Below are 21235 nucleotides of genomic sequence, written 5' to 3'. Positions count from 1 at the left end.
TCCACTAATTGGTCTATTGACCAATCACATTAGATCTTTTCACATCAGATCTTTTTCAGAACTGATCTGATTAGTCAAAAGAGCAATTAAGTGAAAAAAATATCAGATTTGGACTGCCTGTGTTGTGGTCTTACGTTAATTTCCTGCAATTTCCTGACTTGCAGTTCTACTTACAACCACAAGGTGTCAGGACAATATTACTATCCAAAGATAGTTTGCAGTTAGAGCAGGGGTGTCAAACATACGGCCCGCGGGCCGGAACCGGCCCCCAAGGAGGTTCGATCAGGCCCGCAGGATAATTTGAAAGTGGAAAAAATGCATAAAAGACATGGAATTAATATTTTTAATTCGCTGCAATTCATGGATTATCCGCTAAGGGGCGCACTCTTTCCATCAGAGTAGAAGACAAGCTGCATCACTGAGACAGACTGAAAACAGCAGACGTCAGCTGCGCCCCACTGCGTGCTGTACGACGGTTGTTAAACCTTGGTCTTACCTCTGCCGCTACATCGCCGCCATTCCAAAATGTCGTTATCCAAACGGAGAAAAGTAGATAAGGAGAGTAGAATTTTCAAAGAAAAATGGAACCAGCGTCCTATTTATTTACTAGAGGATGCACGGAAAACCTTCGTGCTGTTGTGTTTGCAACAAGTTTCGGTATTGAAGGAAAGAATAATATTCGACGCCACTACGAGACTCATACAAGCGAAAAATATGACGGCTGCAAGGACAACTGAGAAGAGATAAGATTACGAATTGCTGGCGGTCTGAGGAAACAAGCAGTCAACTTCATCCAGAGCCGAGAAGTCAGTGAAGCACGGTAAAAGCCAGCTACCTAATGTGCTAGCGAAAATAGCATTAGCATCGAAGCCGTATTCCGACGGACTTTGTTAAAACGATGCATGATGAAGGCGCTGAACTTGTATGTCCCGAGAACGCGAACAAGCTTTGCAAATAAGCCTGACGAGGAATACTATAGCAGAGAGGATTTCGGAACTATCGGCAGATTTGAGACAGTCAATTGAAACAAGAGAGTCAAGTCATTATTGCATTTTCCGTGCAATTGACGAGAGCACTGACATCACAGACGTGGCCCAACTGGCCATATTTATTCGAGAGTTGATGAGACATTGACTGTTACTGAAGAGTTTCTTGAGTTGGCCAATGATGACACCAAAACAGCCGAGGAACATTTTCGGCGGTCGTTGCTGGCATTGGACAGAGTTGGAGTGATCGAGAGTCCCGCGCTGTCAGCCCTGGCTACAGACGGCGGCGCCATCCATGGTCGGAAAGAAAGCAGTGTCGCGACAAAGTTCAAAGACAAAGTACAAGCCTTAATGGAGGAATCGTATTCTGGACATTTCACTGTATTTGCCAACCAGAGGCATGTGTTGCAATCGCTAAAATGGACCACGTCATGGAGGTGGTTGTTCCTTGCAGCCCTGTAAATTCATCCGGTCCAGAGGTCTGAACCATCGTCAGTTTGACAAACTTCTCAGCGACAGCACATACCCACACAGCCTGCCATACCACACTGAAGTGAGATGGTTAAGCCGAGCGCTGTGCTGAGGCATTTCTTTGATCTACGAGAGAAACGACAGTTCATGGAGAAAAAAGGAAAACCGTGGGAATTATCAATCTCAGGAATGGCTACGGGACCTGCAATTCTGTTGAATATATGAAACAACTTAACATGAACAAAATGTGTGCCAGGGCCGGCAAAAAAGTTGTCACAAGCAGTTTCTGACAACATACATGCATTAAGTTTGAAGCTGACGTATGTGGGAAGAATGCAACTGGCAAATGGCAACCCTGCTTCATTCCCGTGTCTGAGAAATGTGGTGTGACCAACCTGAATGCGACATGAACGGTTACACAAAGAAAAAGGCGGACTACTGCGGGGGAGTTTGAGCAAACGTTTCAGGTATTGGTGAACCTGAGAACAGAAATTTGCAATTTTCCGGCTCACCTTTCACAGTTAAAGCTTCTGACTCACCGTCGAAATCAGCTAGAGATAATGATAGCAGTGTGATGCAGATTTGAAGGCAAATTTGCCTCTGTAGGTTCTGGACAGATTTTATCAGTATCGTACTACCAGGGTACCCCAAATTAACAGCCCTGGCTGCTAAAATTTTGTGCATGTTTGGGAACAACCACTATTTGTGAACAAATTTTCTCAGTGATGAATATCAATAAAACAAAAATGCGTTCAAGGCTCACAACAAGCACTTAAATGACATTCTGAAAGTGACAGCTGTCAGGACAGTGACACCTGTGTTGATGCACTTTGTACCGCCAAAGATGCCGAAGTTATCAGGAACAAATACAAGTCCAGACTAGACTAACACTTTAAAATGCTGCCCTAGATACGTTTGCATTGAAAGAATACAGCTCTGTGAAGATGAAATCCTTACTGTGGTGATTTAAAAAAATGTGCACTATTTAATGTTAGTAGCAGCTTCAAAAACAAGACAGTTGGTGTGATGAATTCTATCTGTTCAATACAACTCATAAAATTATTTCAGTATGTATTGTATGTGTAAATGTCATGTTTTTCATGTATGAAGTTTACAGATTTATAGGACAGGCGAACACTTTCTTCATTACACATTTAAAATCACTCCCTTAGTTTGTAAGGTGTAGCCAGGGATTACATTTAGATTTATATGCGTATGTGTAAGTGGTTTAAAAATTCCTTTCTTTAAAAGTCTCATTTAATTCAAGTGGCATTACTATATTTTCAAGTACCCAATTAAAGTTTTGTGCCTTTGTACAATCAGTGGGATCAGTTGCAATGCATATTTGTGAATGATAAAAGTAAATTGCACATTTGTCTAAGGAAATATGAGGTGTTTCATGAAATGTTTTGTAAAAGGATAGTTCATTAAATTTCAATATTTTCCTAATGTTCTTGTGCTTCTTTACACCAAAACAAAGGAAAGACATGATATTTTGGTTATTTATAGCAGAGTATGGTATAATTTTAATGGTCCGGCCCACTTGACATCTCCCTAGGCCGTATGTGGCCCACGATGCGAAATGAGTTTGACACCCCTGAGTTAGAGAGAGAGAGAAATTCTTGATTCTTTTTTTACAAAAGCAGGTGAATAACACCAAAAACTACTGAAAATGTCCATGGGTGCTTCTCAATAATATCTATTTTTTTCTGAAGCATACCCTACTTCTCACAAATCTAAAAGCAATTGATTACTGGAGACATGGGCATGAGAGTTCCTGGTGTGCAGTGTCGCTCATAGTCTAGTTCTGGTCCAGGGATTTAGTGGGTTTCCCGTGATTAACCAGGAAGTCAATCAATGATTGTACAGTTTATGGAAGGGAAGGCCTATCAGATGAAGGTACGTGTGAGGAAGTGAAAATAAGCCATTTACAGTTTCCTTATGGGAACAAAACAGGCATTCAACACTCTTGTTCCTTTCATCTTCTTTACTGTTTATTTAACACCTGGATTTAGTGTGAATATTACAGTGCTATACCAATGGCACGATAAGTCATCCTAAAAGCATTCCTATCTGAAAACATATTGTGAATATTATGTTGCTTTAACAATGGTATGATAAGTCATCTTATCTCAACACATATTTCAGCCTTTCAGATGTAGCCTGGTCCCAGATCTGTTTGTGCCCTGTAGCTAACTCCTACTGTATGGTCGTTGCCCTGCAGGCTCTTTGGGTCAGTGAACATAATGGTGCTCAAAGAATAATGGAATGACCTCATTATTGTGGAGTTGTAACGCTTGTCGTCTGGAGGAGAAGAGGAGGACCAAAGTGCAGCGTGGTAAGTGTTCATATTCTTTAATAAAACTACGCAACGCTAGACAAAACAACAAAACAACAAACGAACAGTCCTGAAAGGTGAAACAAACACTAAAAAGGAAACAAAACACCCACAACCAAAATGGGGAAAACAGGCTACCTAAGTATGATTCTCAATCAGAGACAATGACAGACAGCTGCCTCTGATTTAGAACCATACCAGGCCAAACACACAGAAATACAACAACATAGAAAAAAGAACATAGACTACCCACCCCAACTCACGCCCTGACCAACCTAACACAAAGACATAAAAAAGTTAACTAAGTCAGAATGTGACAGGAGTGCTATTGTCAGTTGAATAGAACACTGTAACAGTAGATGTTATGCTTTGCATGATGCTAGAGGCATGAATACTGTACACACTTAGGCCCCAGCACAAGTGTCATCAAACAGTACAAACCAGGGACGGACTGAGTCCTGGACTAGAAATCATCCTGTCATTTCCAACACACTGGTCCATTATATCCATAAGGCCCCACACTGGTCCATTTATATCCATAAGCCCCCACACTGGTCCATTTATTTCCATAAGGCCCCCACACTGGCCCATTTATATCCATAAGGCCCCCACACTGGTCCATTTATTTCCATAAGGCCCCCACACTGGTCCATTTATTTCCATAAGGCCCCCACACTGGCCCATTTATATCCATAAGGCCCCACACTGGTCCATTTATTTCCATAAGGCCCCACACTGGTCCATTTATTTCCATGAGGCCCCCACACTGGTCCATTTATTTCACGAGCCCCCACACTGGCCCATTTATATCCATAAGGCCCCCACACTGGTCCATTTATTTCCACGAGGCCCCCACACTGGCCCATTTATATCCATAAGGCCCCCACACTGGTCCATTTATTTCCATGAGGCCCCCACACTGGTCCATTTATTTCCACGAGGCCCCCACACTGGCCCATTATATTCCATAAGGCCCCCACACTGGTCCATTTATTTGTTGAGGTGCAACAAGTCATCACCTCAGGAGTAAATGTCAGTTGGCTTTTCATAGCCGATCATTAAGAGTATCTCTACCGCTCCTGCTGTCCTAGAGAGTTGAAAACAGCAGGTCTGGGACAGGTAGCACGTCCGGTGACAGGTCAGGGTTCCATAGCCGCAGGCAGAACAGTTGAAACTGGAGCAGCAGCACGGCCAGGTGGACTGGGGACAGCAAGGAGTCATCATGCCAGGTAGTCCTGAGGCATGGTCCTAGGGCTCAGGTCCTCCAAGAGAGAAGAAAGAGAGAAAAGAGAGAATTAGAGAGAGCATACTTAAATTCACACAGGACACCGGATAAGACAGGAGAAGTACTCCAGATATAACAGACTGACCCTAGCAGAATAAATACTGGAGGCTGAGACAGGAGGGGTCAGGAGAACACTGTGGCCCCATCCGATGATCCCCGGACAGGGCAAAACAGCAGGAGATATAACCACCCACTTGCCAAAGCACAGCCCCCACACCACTAGAGGGATATCTTCAACCACCAACTTACCATCCTGAGACAAGGCTGAGTATAGCCCACAAAGATCTCTGCCACAGCACAACCCAAGGGGGGGGCGCCAACCCAGACAGGCAGATCACGTCAGTGACTCAACCCACTCAAGTGACGCACCCCTCCTAGGGACGGCATGGAAGAGCACCAGTAAGCCAGTGACTCAGCCCCTGTAATAGGGTTAGAGGCAGAGAATCCCAGTGGAGAGAGGGGAACCGGCCAGGCAGAGACAGCAAGGGCGGTTCGTTGCTCCAGAGCCTTTCCGTTCACCTTCATACTCCTGGGCCAGACTACACTCAATCATATGACCCACTGAAGAGATGAGTCTTCAGTAAAGACTTAAAGGTTGAGACCGAGTCTGCGTCTCTCACATGGGTAGGCAGACCATTCCATAAAAATGGAGCTCTATAGGAGACAGCCCTGCCTCCAGCTGTTTGCTTAGAAATTCTAGCGACAATTAGGAGGCCTGCGTCTTGTGACCGTAGCGTACGTGTAGGTATGTACGGCAGGACCAAATCGGAAAGGTAGGTAGGAGCAAGCCCATGTAATGCTTTGTAGGTTAGCAGTAAAACCTTGAAATCAGCCCTTGCCTTAACAGGAAGCCAGTGTAGGGAGGTTAGCACTGGAGTAATATGATCACATTTTTTGGTTCTAGTCAGGATTCTCGCAGCCGTATTTAGCACTAACTGAAGTTTATTTAGTGCTTTATCCGGGTAGCCAGAAAGTAGAGCATTGCAGTAGTCTAACCTAGAAGTAACGAAAGCATGGATTAATTTTTCTGCATCATTTTTGGACAGAAAGTTTCAGATTTTTGCAATGTTACGTAGATGGAAAAAGCTGTTCTTGAAACAGTCTTGATATGTTCGTCAAAAGAGAGATCAGGGTCCAGAGTAACGCAGAGGTCCTTCACAGTTTTATTTGAGATGACTGTACAACCATCAAGATTAATGATCAGATTCAACAGAAGATCTCGTTGTTTCTTGGGACCGAGAACAAGCATCTCTGTTATGTCCGAGTTTAAAAGTAGAAAGTTTGCAGCCATCCACTTCCTTATGTCTGAAACACAGGCTTCTAGCGAGGGCAATTTTGGGGCTTCACCATGTTTCATTGAAATGTACAGCTGTGTGTCATCCGCATAGCAGTGAAAGTTAACATTATGTTTTTGAATGACATCCCCAAGAGGTAAAATATATAGTGAAAACAATATGGGTCCTAAAACAGAACCTTGAGGAACACCGAAATTTACAGTTGATTTGTCAGAGAACAAACCATTCACAGAGACAAACTGATATCTTTCCGACAGGTAAGATCTAGACCAGGCCAGAACTTGTCCGTGTAGACCAATTTGGGTTTCCAATCTCTCCAAAAGAATGTGGTGATCGATGGTATCAAAAGCAGCACTAAGGTCTAGGAGCACGAGGACAGATGCAGAGCCTCGGTCTGACACCATTAAAAGGTAATTTACCACCTTCACAAGTGCAGTCTCAGTGCTATGATGGGGTCTAAAACCAGACTGAAGCATTTCGTATACATTGTTTGTCTTCAGGAAGGAAGTGAGTTGCTGTGCAACAGCTTTTTCTAAAAAATTTGAGAGGAATGGAAGATTCGATATAGGCCGATAGTTTTTTATATTTTCTGGGTCAAGGTTTGACTTTTTCAAGAGAGGCTTTATTACTGCCACTCTTAGTGAGTTTGTTACACATCCGGTGGATAGAGAGCCGTTTATTATGTTCAATATAGAAGGGCCAAGCACAGGAAGCAGCTCTTTCAGTAGTTTAGTTGGAATAGGGTCCAGTATGCAGCTTGAAGGTTTAGAGGCCATGATTATTTTCATCATTGTGTCAAGAGAAAAAGTACTAAAATACTTGAGTGTCTCGCTTGATCCTAGGTCCTGGCAGACTTGTGCAGACTCAGGACAACTGAGCTTTGGAGGAATACGCAGATTTAAAGAGGAGTCCATAATTTGCTTTCTAATGATCATGATCTTTTCCTCAAAGATCTTGATTTATTTCCACGAGGCCCTCACACTGGTCCATTTATTTCCATGAGGCCCCCATTATTAGCCAAATAATGATCATTCTGCGCAAAAAACTCAAATAAGCCATGCCCACTGGGTTAATAATTGACCAGCCATTCTGGCACCTGACTGAACTGCCCTATGTCCAGTCTGTCCCTGAGTACAACACAGGAGATGGTACCAAAATTGCAGTATATGACTGATTATTCAAATTCTAGCTTCCAGCTTCTTTGTCTGTTTGTCCTTCCAACGTCTTTCACATAAAAGGTAATTCCATTAGTTTTCATTTGAAACATGGTTAGTCTAGGGTTTATGAGATCTCAGTGTCTGTTGGCTTTTTAAATTGGATCAAAATTGCACAACCCCAGTGTTTTGTAATGTGGTTATGTCTGATGAAAAATACAATTTGTTGCCCAGTAACAACATTTACCTCACAATTACCACACACCATTCAACTTGAATGTGCTTGAAGGGATCTGGGCTAATTATGAACAGGAAACGTGTATGTTATGAAGAAGACAGTCAGCACTCGCAATTAAACTTTCACTTTGATTTGTTTTCAATCAGCAGTCACATTGACACGTTTCAGCCAATAAGTCTTCATCAGCCATACACAGCATGGTTCTTTTGTTTTCTGTGCATTTAACCATTTACAATCTATATGGGTCACAGTCATGGCCGCTTTTCGGCAAGCATTCTGTTCTACACTATTGTTCTTTTAGAACCCTGTTCTAGTTTTATAGAATTTGTGGTTCTGTTGTAATCATGCAATGTGGATTCTTCTTCTTTAAACAATAAGGGGTCAAGTCACTATGACAACACAGATATCCTTTGACCATCTTGCTAAAAAGAAGAAGGACTTTATTTTTCAATGTCCAGAAATGTCCAACGCACATTTCTTTTTCATTTCAACCCCGCCGAAAATATATACCCACACAGAGGTTGGAGAGGTTTAAGCAGAGGGTCAACCATATAATGATGCCCCTGGATCAGGTTAGTTGTAAAGAGCCTTGCTCAAGAACACAACAGCAGTAGGTAGCACATGAGATTCTGATGCTAGCCAGCAACAGGGAGTCAAACGTATGTTATTAAACCAATAACTAGCCTTCTGATGTCTTAGGCCCAGCTACATGGTCTGTAACCTGACTCATTATGTCTAGGGGTCTCAGGCCCAGCTACATGGTCTGTAACCTGACTCATTATTGTATAGGGTTCTCAGGCCCAGCTACATGGTCTGTAACCTGACTCATTATGTCTAGGGGTCTCAGGCCCAGCTACATGGTCTGTAACCTGACTCATTATGTCTTAGGGGTCTCAGGCCCAGCTACATGGTCTGTAACCTGACTCATTATGTCTAGGGTCTCAGGCCAGCTACATGGTCTGTAACCTGACTCATTATGCTAGGGGTCTCAGGCCCAGCTACATGGTCTGTAACCTGACTCATTATGTCTAGGGTCTCAGGCCCAGCTACATGGTCTGTACCTGACTCATTATGTCTAGGGGTCTCACGCCCACTACATGGTCTGTAACCTGACTCATTATGTCTAGGGGTCTCAGGCCCAGCTACATGGTCTGTAACCTGACTCATTATGTCTAGGGGTCTTAGGCCCAGCTACATGGTCTGCAACCTGGTTTGATGTGTGCATAAATGTAAGAAATCAGCATATGTTGAATTTACATGTGTGCCCAGGAGACAGCCAACTTACCGAGTTCAGGGCCAGCTCCAGCTGACTCCAGCTGACCTCTTGGTTGGCCCAGGTAAGCAAATTATTCATATGTTCATGGGAACAAAATAAATATGCACAGAAAAACTAACTACAAAATGGCATGCCCAACTAAAGAAGTTAACTAACAGAAACAAACAAATGCCGGCTGAGAGGCTTATGGCCTCCTCTCTCTTTCCCGGGCTGGCTTCTGAACTATCTCATTCCCAGACTGACAATCATCTAAGGAATTACCAAAGCTTTCTGTCAGAACACAGCCATGACCCGGTTGGTGTTGCCACCTGGGGATGGAGTGTGAAAGTGTATCATGGTAGTGTGTAGCCTAGCTGTGTGCTAACACTACACTACCCCCCATATCATACTACTTAGTATAAAACCTTGGATTGATTTCTGATTACTTCAAGCTCTGCTAGGAATCTCAAATTCCCAATACTGGGGCCTTGAAATAACAGCACACCGCAGAACACAGTCTATTTTGGGCCACTGCTGTAACTGGCACAGAAGCAACACACAGAGATCGGAAAAAAGTCATGTTCATTCAAGGACTAGCCTGTCGAAATTGTAGCTTGCCTAAGCACAACACAACACTGTTCTTTTTTTAAAGAGCCCTCAATGGTCAGTAGTGGATTCAAAACATACTTGTAATTGCTATAGCCGGAAAAAATATGATAACATATTTGGAAGCGTTGTAGCCTATAGAAATATTATAATTCCACAGTCACACTATTTTAGTAATATGAAAATCTTGCCTCAATATTAAAATGATGCATGGAAATGAGAAGTGCCAGTGATTTTCTTTCTACAAAACTAGAGAAGACTTGATGTGGCTTAGTGTGACCATGCACCACCACCCAACTAGGACTGACGTCCTTGTAGCTGAAGTCATAGTCCAAAGGTGAACTGATTTGACTTTAGACATCGATGACCTTTTACTCACAAATATATTTTTCTTTATACTTCATGTCTGTATAGGTTATACTTCATGTCTGTATAGGTTATACTTCATGTCTGTATAGGTTATACTTCATGTTTGTATAGGTTATACTTCATGTCTGTATAGTTTATACTTCATGTCTGTATAGGTTATACTTCATGTTGTATAGGTTATACTTCATGTCTGTATAGGTTATACTTCATGTCTGTATAAGGTTATACTTCATGTCTGTATAGGTTATACTTCATGGTCATGATGATGTGTATATATACTTCATGTCTGTCTTATAGCGTTTATACTTCATGTCTGTATAGGTTATACTTCATGTCTGTATAGGTTATATTTCATGTCTGTATAGGTTATACTTCATGTCTGTATAGGTTATACTTTATGTCTGTATAGGTTATACTTCATGTCTACCTTGTATTCAGCACAGAAAAAAGTGCTGAAACAAGTAATTAGGTAATTATATCGAAACAGGAGAACTTTGCTCCTCCCCTTCAACTCCCCATTATTTTGGTAAATTATCTTGGTCATACATCATATAGTTACAGGAAGTGATTCACTCTAGTCAACTCTTTGTTTCTAGTTACTTCCTCAAACAACAGCCCTACATAAACTACTGTATCTTGGTCATACTAGACAACCACTTACAGAAAATGGTTGACTCTTTGTTTTCAAGTACTTCCTCATAATGAAACCTTTTCATAATCTGCAACGGTTGAGTAAATGTTACATAGCTGACAAAAATATCCAACCACTCTCTGCCTCCCAAATGGCACCTTGTTCTCTATATACATATATATGGGCCCTGGTCAAAAGTAGTGCACTAGTGAATAGGATTCCATTTTGGACCAGTCTCACAAACTGGTTCCTCTTGTAGCTGTGAGAAAACCCTGATGATGACTTATAGGCGTGTATTGTTTAAACCCAGATGGATAAGAATGTGCAAGATATAGTCTGAAGAGAAGCAGGTTTATCTACATTGTTAGAAGAAATGGTGCTATATAGAACCAGGAAATGGAAAACCCGTACTCACTGAAACAATTTTCCACACAAAAAAATAGTTTTCATTATGAAATCTTGAGTCTTGCAAGCCAATTCTTTGTGCTTTATAGAACTTAAAAAGGGTTTAATGGCTTGCATTTTATGTGATCCTAAAAAGCAGAGGCGTCATTTTTAAATTTAACCAGGCAAGTCAGTTAAGAACAAATTCTTATTTACAATGACAGCCTAACGGGGAACAGTGGGTTAACTTCCTTGTTCAGGGGCAGAACGACAGATTTTTCCCTTGTCAGCTCAGGGATTCAGATCCAGCAACCTTTCGGTTATTTGTCCAACACTTTAACCACTAGGCTACCTGCCACCCCTCATGCCCATAGGGGGCACAAAAGACACGTGCCCCCTCAGATAAAAAAAAWWAATAATAATTCAGATGTTAAATTAATTACTAAACTTCATTTTTAAGCCCAGTGGTATTTTGCGGAGGGGGCACACTGACTGGACCAGGGAAAGAGTACCCCCTCCCCCCTATTCTCCCTGGTAAGTGGTTCCATCAAAGGTGCACCACAGAGCAAATATATGCTAGGCAGGACACTAGATACTCTAGTGCATGCAGACAGTATTGTAGTGGAGGAGAGTGTTGACACACACATTGTTTGATTTGATTTCAGCTGCCAGTGATGGGCAGGACTTACAGGAGATACAGTATGTTGATAAATATTGTTAAGATGGCGCCGGAAAAGAAGGATGACATTTTACGTGTTCCTATCCAATTGTGTTTTTTGTTTGTAACTTATTTTTGAACTAATTTTGTACATAATGTTGCTGCTACCATCTCTTTTGACCGAAAATAGATGGATATCAGAACTGCGATTACTCACCACGAACTGGCAGAATCCTTTTTTTCCTTTAACGAGTCCGATGAGCCCGACATGAATGACATACTGCTTTCTCTGGAACAGGCCCAGATCCCCATCATTTGTGTGTAGAGAAGGCGGAGAAAAAGGGGCCGGAGGGCGGGCTGCCTTCTGAGAATTTGTAGACGATTGACTAAACCTCCACCGCCTTCCATTCTGCTAGCAAACGTGCAATCTTTGGAAAATAACATTTTTGAATTAAGAGGAAGATTAAACTGCCAACGGGACATTCAAAACTGTAATATCTTAAGCTTCACGGAGTCGTGGCTGAACGACAACATTATCAACATACAGCTGGCTGGTTATACGCTATATTGGCAGGATAGAACAGAAGCGTCTGGTAAGACAAGGGGCGGCGGACTATGTATTTTTGTAAATAACATCTGGGGCATGATATCTAAGGAAGTYTTGAGGTTTTGCTCGCCTGAGGTAGAGTATCTCATGATAAGCTGTAGACCACACTATCTACCTAGAGAGTTTTCATATGTATTTTCCGTAGCTGTCTACATACCACCACAGACTGATGATGTTACTAAGACAGGCAAAGCGTCAATACAGGACTAAGATCGAATCGTACTACACCGGTTCTGGCACTCGTCGGATGTGGCAGGGCTTGCAAACCACTACAGACTACAAAGGGAAGCACAGCCGAGAGCTGCCCAGTGACACGAGCTTACCAGATGAGCTAAACTCCTTCTATGCTCGCTTCGAGGCAAATAACACTGAAACATGCATGAGAGCACCAGCTGTTCTGGAAGACTTTGTGATCACACTCTCTGCTGCCGATGTGAGTAAGTCCTTTGAACAGGTAAACATTCACAAGGCCGCAGGGCCAGATTACCAGGATGTGTACTGCGAGCATGCGCTGACCTACTGGCAAATGTCTTCACTGACATGTTCAATCTCTCCTTGTCCGGGTCTGTAATACCAACATGTTTTAAGCAGACCACCATAGTCCCTGTGCCCAAGAACACTAAGGTAACCTGCCTAAATTACTACTGACCTGTAGCACTCACGTCTGTAGCCATGAAGTGATTTGAAAGGCTGGTCATGGCTCACATCAACACCATTATCCCAGAAACCCTAGACCCACTCCAATTTGCATACCGCCCTAACAGATCCACAGATGATGCAATCTCTATTGCACTCCACACTGCCCTTTCCCACCTGGACAAAAGGAACACCTATGTGAGAATGATATTCTTTGACTACAGCTCAGCGTTCAACACCATAGTGCCCTCAAAGCTGATCAGTAAGCTAAGGACCCTGGGACTGAACACCTCCCTCTGCAACTGGATCCTGGACTTCCTGACGGGCCACCCCCAGGTGTTAAGGGTAGGTAACAACACATCCGCCACGCTGATCCTCAACACAGGGCCCCTCAGGGCTGTGTGCTCAGTCCCCTCCTGTACTCCCTATTCACTCATGACTGCACGGCCAGGCATGACTCCAACACCATCGTTAAGTTTGCCGATGACACAACAGTGGTAGGCCTGATCACCGACAACAACGAGACAAACTATAGGGAGGAGGTCAGAGACATGGCCGTGTGGTGCCAGGACAACAGCCTCTCCCTCAACGTGATCAACGCAAAGGAGATGATTGTGGACTACAGGAAAAGGAGGACCGAGCACGCCCCCATTCACATCGATGGGTCTGCAGTGGAGCAGGTTGAGGGCTTCAATTCCTTGGTGTCCACATCACCAACAAACTAGAATGGTCTCCCTCAGGAGACTGAAAATATTTGGCACGGATCCTCAAAAGGTTCTACAGCTGCACCATCGAGAGCATCCTGACTGGTTGCATCACTGCCTGGTATTGCAATTGCTCGGCCTCCGACCGCAAGGCACTACAGAGGGTAGTGCATATGGCCCAGTACATCACTGGGGCAAAGCTTCCTGCCATCCAGGACCTCTATACCAGGCGGTAACAAAAGAAGACCCTAAAAATTGTCATAGACTGTTCTCTCTGCTACCGTACGGCAAGTGGGACCGGAGCGCCAAGTCTAGGTCCAAGAGGTTTCTAAACAGCTTCTAAGCCATGAGACTTCTGAACATCTAATCAAATGGCTACCCAGACTATTTGTATTGCCCCCCCCCCCCCCTCTTTTACACCGCTGGTACTCTCTGTTATCATCTATGCATAGTCACCTTAATAAATCTACCTACATGTACATATTACCTCAATTACCTCGACTGACCAATGCCCCCGCACATTGACTCTGTACCGGTACCCCCCTGCACATAGTCTCGCTATTGTTTTTTTACTGCTGCTCTTTAATTAATTACTTGTTACTTTTATTTATTTTTCTTTTTTCTTCTTTTTTCTTTAAACTGCATTGTTGGTACCTGTTGTATTCGGCGCATGTGACTAATAAAATGTGATTTGATATGAATGTGGTCAAGCAATGTAGCCGATTGATTCCTTCTTGATGAATAAATAAAACAAAAATGTTTCTCTGTAATACTAGCCACCTAGCAATTTTATAAAGTTGTCTTTACCTAGCCAGCTAGATAGGTCCCCAATCTCTCAAGCTCCTAACTAGTTGTTCATGTCCCTGCCTGTACATACTGTAGCTAAACTACACTCTGTTGATGAGCCGTTTCTTATGAGAAACTGCTAAGATAAATCTAATCACACACACACATATACACACACACCCACATACACACACACAGCAGAGTGGAGTGCTGCAGTCAGGGGGATGTGGTCTGTCAGTACACAACAACTGGTGCCAGTCTAGGTACTCTGTAACGGTTGTTTTCATAGAGACACTTTGCCAGCTTGCGTTGAAATGAGAAAGGTGTTGAGGGGATAATGGAAGAAAAGAGAAGTAGTGGAGGAAAGGCGGATGAGAGAAAGAGAAGTGCTGGTGGATATGAGCTTATCATAAGAAAGTAACAAAGTTAGTAGGGTAGTGTACATAGCCTACAGATAGAACATTAGAATGTGAACCTGGTCAAATAGAAGGCCTATCCATTTATCTTAAAAGAGCAAAAGACTATTAAGTCTCATAGGCTGTGTTTACACAGGCAGCCCAATTCTGATATTTTTCACTAATTGGTATTTTTGACCAATCAGATCAGCTCTGAAAAAGAGCTGATGTGGAACAATCTGATGTGATTTGTCAAAATACCAGAATTGGGCTGCCTGTGTAAATGCAGCCTTAGATTGTTAAATTACACTGCAGGTCAAAGTGCATAAAACATTATGCACTACAGGATCTGGAAAGAAGCCAGCTTAACAACTGGCCTCTTATCCTTATTCAAATGCTGTCGATGGGGACAGGGTCTGGGACAGGGACGGGGACAGGGTCTGGGACAGTGACGGGGACGCAGATGGTGCTGAAGATAAGTTTTGTAGATTAAAAAATATATGTATATACATTTTTATGACTATTTATCAGAGGTAGCAGCAGCACCCTCAGCACCTCTACTTCCTGCAGCTATTCCATCCCTTTACTTAGATTTGTGTGTATTAGGTTGCTGTTGTGGAATTGTTAGATTACTTGTTAGATATTGCTGCACTGTTGGAACTAGAAGCACAACCATTTCGCTACACCCACAATAACATCTGCTAAACACGTGTACGTGACCAATAAAATTTGATTTGATTTATGGGTGAACCTGCAATAAAGCATTTCATTGCACCTTGTACTCCATGTACAGCAGGGGTGTCAAAGTCAATGGACGGAGGGCCAAATAAAAAATTTAGCTACAAGCCGAGGGCCGGACTGTTCGAATGTTCATTGAAAAAAATTTAAATGACGCATATAGTCTAGTGAACCTAATTGAACCTACTGAAAACCTACGGCAATGGTGTTTCTGCTCAGACTCACATTTAAAAGAGTTGCCTTTTTTCTGGGCAAACTTCGTCACAAACTTTAATCATGCAGTTTTTGATGAAATCCCCCTCCGTAAATGCCGGGCTGATTTAGCGATCTCTTCTGCCAAAATAAAACTGGCCTTGACAGCAGCCTGGCCTTGTGATTTGGCTTTTTTGAACAGAGCCTGTCGAGATTTGAGGCCTCGTTTTAATTCCTCTGCCTTTTGTAGCCTTTGTTCCATGTCCATATTCTTGTTTTTGTCCGCGTGTTTCGTTTCATAATGTCGTTCAGATTATACTCTTTCAGTACCGCCACACTTTCTCCACACAGAAGACACACAGGTTTTCCAGCTACCTCCGTGAACATATACTCCGACTCCCACCTTGTTTGAAACCCCCGGTTCTCAGTGTCCACCTTCCGTTTTGCCATTTTTGATGGGTATCTGAAAGTTAATTTTACTGTGATGCTGACGACTGCTGTGCCAATAAATATTGAAATGAAGCAGCCTACTGCTCGGTGCGTCACCGTTGCATTGTGGGAAATGTAGTATTGGTGCGTGTAAAAGATCTGCGGGCTGCCGGCTTGCTGCGGTCTGCGGGCCGGTTCTAATAATAAATCAAGATCATCCCAGGGGCCGTAAAAAACCTTCTCGCGGGCCGGATGTGGCCCGCGGGCCTTGACTCTGACACCCCTGATGTCTACAGTATATACAGTGTATATGACAAATAAACAAACTTGTCTTGACATACACACACACACAGACTGGTAGTCTATTGGAAGAGGGATGAGACAGGCCACAGCACAATCTACTAAAATAATACAGTTGTCCCTCTAATGCATTGCTCTCATGTCTGTCAGTCTCTTTGGTAGGGGTTAACTCACAGTCAACAGTCAACCCCCCAATGTCACTTTCAGCAATAGCATCTCATCTTAGAAAACGGTGTGGTTTCACTACGCCCTTGGCTTTGTCACTGATCGTATGTTACCTTCGTGAACAATGACTAAAGACAAAGAGGTGCTATATACTAGCTCTCTACGCCCACGTGTCTGTTTCGATGTGTTTCACCTAGGAGGAGAGAAGAGGGGAACAGACTGACGTAACATAGTCCGGCACCCTCTGCCGACACATCATCCTCTTCTCAGCAGCAGAACGACCCTTCTCGGTGAAAGTGAACAGAATATACAGAGGACAGACAGAGAGGACACGGAAAAGAAACCAAAACGTATATAGTAACGATTCTCACATGCTTGCTTTTGGTCGTAGTTGATAAGGACCGCGCACTTGAACTAGAAATAAGCTACATGCTATTTTAGCCGACGTGTTACTATTTTAGCGTCTATAAACTATTCATTGTTTATGTCAAGAGTATAAACTGTAACACATTGAGGTTCCAAGAACTCTTAGAAAATGCTACAATCKCTAACTAGCAATTCGTGTGTGCGGTTGATACAAAGTCACAAATCAACATGGTATTTTTTGCTTCTAGTCTTGGGATATATTCTTTATCTTATATTCGGAGCTGTTGTCTTTTCATCGGTGGAACTGCCTTATGAAGACCTGCTAAGACAGGAGTTACGAATCATCAAAAAACAGTTCCTCCAAGACAACGAATGTCTGTCGGAAGAACGCCTTGAGAAGTTTTTGGAGAAAGCGCTCGAGGCCAGTAACTATGGAGTGTCCATTCTCAATAACGCATCGGCAAATTGGAATTGGGACTTCACCTCCTCACTCTTTTTCGCCAGTACTGTATTGTCTACCACAGGTGAGTCCGTCATTGGCCTATTAAAGTGTACTGCATTTCAGCCATCTAGGGGTGGGCTGGCTGGAGGTGATGCAGGCTGCGCGTCATAGCTCGTTCTACGTTGGCGCAATGACAATGCTCCCAGAAATGAATAGGTGACGTTCAGAAATGTGTTGCTCTTAATATATCTATTTTCGGGGAAATAAGAGAGTTGCTTGATTATGTAGTTATGGATGATGGTTATACAGTTGATTATTGTCATAACCTTCTTTGTAACTAGGCACACGACCTGAAAGCAGTTTGCGTTTTGTTGCCMGTGACACTGAAATGTACCCTCTCGAGACACTGTACACCCAAGTAACACCTGGCTATGTTACATGAACTCAGCTCAGTGATGACAATACATATATGCCCCCAATGCAGCCATTGCACGCAACAAAGGCCTACTATATAGGCCTACGCCCCAAAATAGATGTCTGCATAGCTGCGGGGTGTGGGGTGCTGCAGCACCCCCTGACACATCAGAATAATAAAGAAAAAATAATTTTTAAAAGTACGATATATTTTTTAGCAAAAGTAGTGCACTGGGCCTTTGCTAGTCCTGTATTAGCGGACCAATATAGGCTTCTGAAGCGCAGGCCAAAAACAATTCTGCTCCTCCACACCCTCCCCCCTGATCTCATAACCTGGTCAGGTAAAACTCTGGGTCCTATTCGTAGGCAATGACAAAACATTATTATTATTCCCTTTTCATCTGTGTTATGACTACAGCTCTGAGGGTTTTCTTGTCGGGTCATGTGAATTGGAAACCCTTTCAAACTACCACAAATCTTGTTATTATTCATTCTGAATCTGATATCAAAAGAGCCAGAGACAAAAACTTCAATGGACAACATATCAAATCAAACTTATTTATATAGCCCTTCTTACATCAGCTGATATCTCAAAGTGCTGTACAGAAACCCAGCCTAAAACCCCAAACAGCAAGCAATGCAGGCGTAGAAGCACGTACTCTGTAGTATAGTTAAGCTGCAGCTGGCCCAGAACAGAGCAGCATGTCTTGCTCTTCATTGTAATCAGATGGCTAATATTAATCAAATGCAGCCAGTCTCTCTTGGCTAAGAGTTGAGGAGAGACGGGCTGCATCACTTCTTCTTTTTATAAGAAACATTCATGTGTTGAAAATTCCAAATTGTTTGCATAGTCAACTTATGCACAGCTCTGATGCACACACTTACCCCATCAGACATGTCACTAGGGGTCTTTTCATAGTCCCAAATCCAGAACAAATGCAAGAAGGCATACAGTATTATATAGAGCCATTATTGCATGGAACTCCGTTCAATCTCATATTGCTGAAATGAACAACAAACCTGGTTTAAGAAAACAAATAAAGCAACACCTCACGGCACAATGTCTCTCCCTTATTGACCTAGATAGTTTGTGTTTGTATTGATATGTAGGCTATTGGGCCATTTTTAAATGTATCAAGTTCTGTCCTTGAGCTGTTCTTGTCTATAAATGTTTTGTATTATGTCATGTTGCATGTTTTGTGTGGACCCCAGGAAGAGTAGCTGTGGCTTTTGCAACAGCAAATGGGGATCCTAATAAAATACCAAATACCGAGTCAACTAACTACTATTGCAGGGCTGAGCCTTATGCAAAGAATGGTTAAATTAGCTAGGTTTCCATCCAGTTGGCGATAGATCTTCATGCAAATATTCTCAAATCCACATAAATAAAACATGCTCATTTTCCGACCAGTGGTGTGTTTCCTCCAAACTGACTTGTTATAGATAAAAACCAGTGGTCAACCAGAACTGGTCGAGTTAAATAGACCACAGAACTGGTCATCTTAAATAGACCACAGAACTGGTCATCTTAAATAGACCACAGAACTGGTCATCTTAAATAGACCACAGAACTGGTCCATCTTAAATAGACCGCCAGAACTGGTCAACTTAAATAGACCACAGAACTGGTCAATCTTAAATAGACCGACAGATACTGGTCAACTTAAATAGACCACAGAACTGGTTCAACTTAAATAGACCACAGACTGGTCATCTTAAATAGACACAGAACTGGTCATCTTAAATAGACCACAGAACTGGTCAACTTAAATAGACCACAGAACTGGTCACTTAAATAGACCACAGAACTGGTCATCTTAAATAAGACCACAGAACTGGTCAACTTAAATAGACCACAGAACTGGTCAACTTAAATAGACCACAGACTGGTCAACTTAAATAGACCACATAACTGGTCAAAACTGTTAAATAGACCACATAACTTGGTCAACATTTAAATAGACCACAGAACTGGTCAACTTAAATAGACCACAGAACTGTCAACTTAAATGACACATAACTGGTCAACTTAAATAGCCACGATAACTGGTCATCTTAAATAGACCACATAACTGGTCATCTTAAATAGACCACAGAACTGGTCAACTTAAATAGACCACATAACTGGTCCTCTTAAATAGACCACATAACTGGTCAACTTAAACAGACAACACGTAAGTAGACTGAATCCAATTGATGTAATATCCGCTGATGTCACCACACTGGGTCTCCCCTTCAAAACAGGCATTGCTTAATTTTTATGCAGGGTTTGATTCCTAAAATAACTTTCTATTCATTTTGACTTAATAAAAATATTGAAAATCATGGTAGGCCTACTCTGACATGAACTAGCCTAGTTTTCCATGATTGTGTTGGAGGGCCATGGCATTTTGAACACTCATGATAGGAACACTTCAACCAAAACATGCTACATGCTATTTTCTTTAAAGGGGCAATCTAGAGGTGGAACAATACCAAAACGGGCACCACACTATTGTTTTGGTAAAAAGCTAAGAGATGCGGCTGGAGAAGTGTAACCACTCTCAACTTCATAGACAGAGCTATGGATAGAAGGACTGGTCATCCATGAAATCAAATGTAACGTTTTAACCATGTTTTGAGGCTATATAGTGTTTGTTTACATTTACATTGTTACAAATATTGGATTAAAACAAGCTTCTATTTTGGGTTCTGAAGATCAATGGGTACATACAGGTAACTGCCAAAAAAGGAAACACTTGAGTAAATTGTCAGGACCCGGTGCGAGAAACAGTCACTAAATCGGCAGAACCCAGAAGATGAGGCAGACACAGCAGTACTAGAGATGGTGGTTTAATAAAAAATAGATATCTTCCAAAATACAAAGAAATCCACAAAGTGGTAAAAACAGCAAGGGAAAAACAAACCTTAAAAGACTAATCCAAAATACAAAAGAACAAAACCAGAGAACCTCTGGAAAATCCAACAAGAGAAAAATATATGTTCACAACAAGGCTTGGGCTGGGGCTGGGTGCTAACATACAGGTGCAAACAATAATTAGAGCAAGGGAAAAACAAAAGGTACAAAAAAGGTGCAATGGGGACATCTAGTGACAAAAAACCAGAACAGTCCTGGCCAAAACCTGACATAAATGAGGGGATACAAAGTGTGTATTGAAAGCATGTGCTTCAACACAGGTGTGATTCCTGAGTTAATTAAGCAATTAACATCCCATCATGCTTAGGGTCATGTATAAAAATGCCCAGTTGCCCATTATTTTGACTACCATGGCTAGAAGAAGAGATCTCAGTGACTTTGAAAAAAGGGTCTACTACTGCCTTGTATGCGGTTCAGCTGGGCAGTAGACTACTGTCATCACTACTACTGCCATGTATGTGGTTCAGCTGGGCA

At 42.4% G+C, this 21235-nt stretch overlaps 1 protein-coding gene across 1 annotated transcript in view; it reads left to right on the top strand.

Moving 5' to 3' along the window:
• Positions 1–16893: 16893 nt before the first annotated feature.
• The window catches only part of LOC112070319 (potassium channel subfamily K member 1), a 7046-nt gene continuing 2704 nt past the window's right edge, over positions 16894–21235 (top strand). The window contains exon 1 of the mRNA XM_024137736.2: positions 16894–17512. Within this exon, the coding sequence (XP_023993504.2) occupies positions 17158–17512 (355 nt within the window). The 5' untranslated portion in view covers positions 16894–17157. The remainder of the gene's footprint in view (positions 17513–21235) is intronic.

Source organism: Salvelinus sp. IW2-2015, unplaced genomic scaffold (assembly GCF_002910315.2).
Source record: "Salvelinus sp. IW2-2015 unplaced genomic scaffold, ASM291031v2 Un_scaffold1287, whole genome shotgun sequence".
Taxonomy (NCBI): domain Eukaryota; kingdom Metazoa; phylum Chordata; class Actinopteri; order Salmoniformes; family Salmonidae; genus Salvelinus; species Salvelinus sp. IW2-2015.
This window is presented reverse-complemented; position numbering and strand designations above follow the sequence as displayed.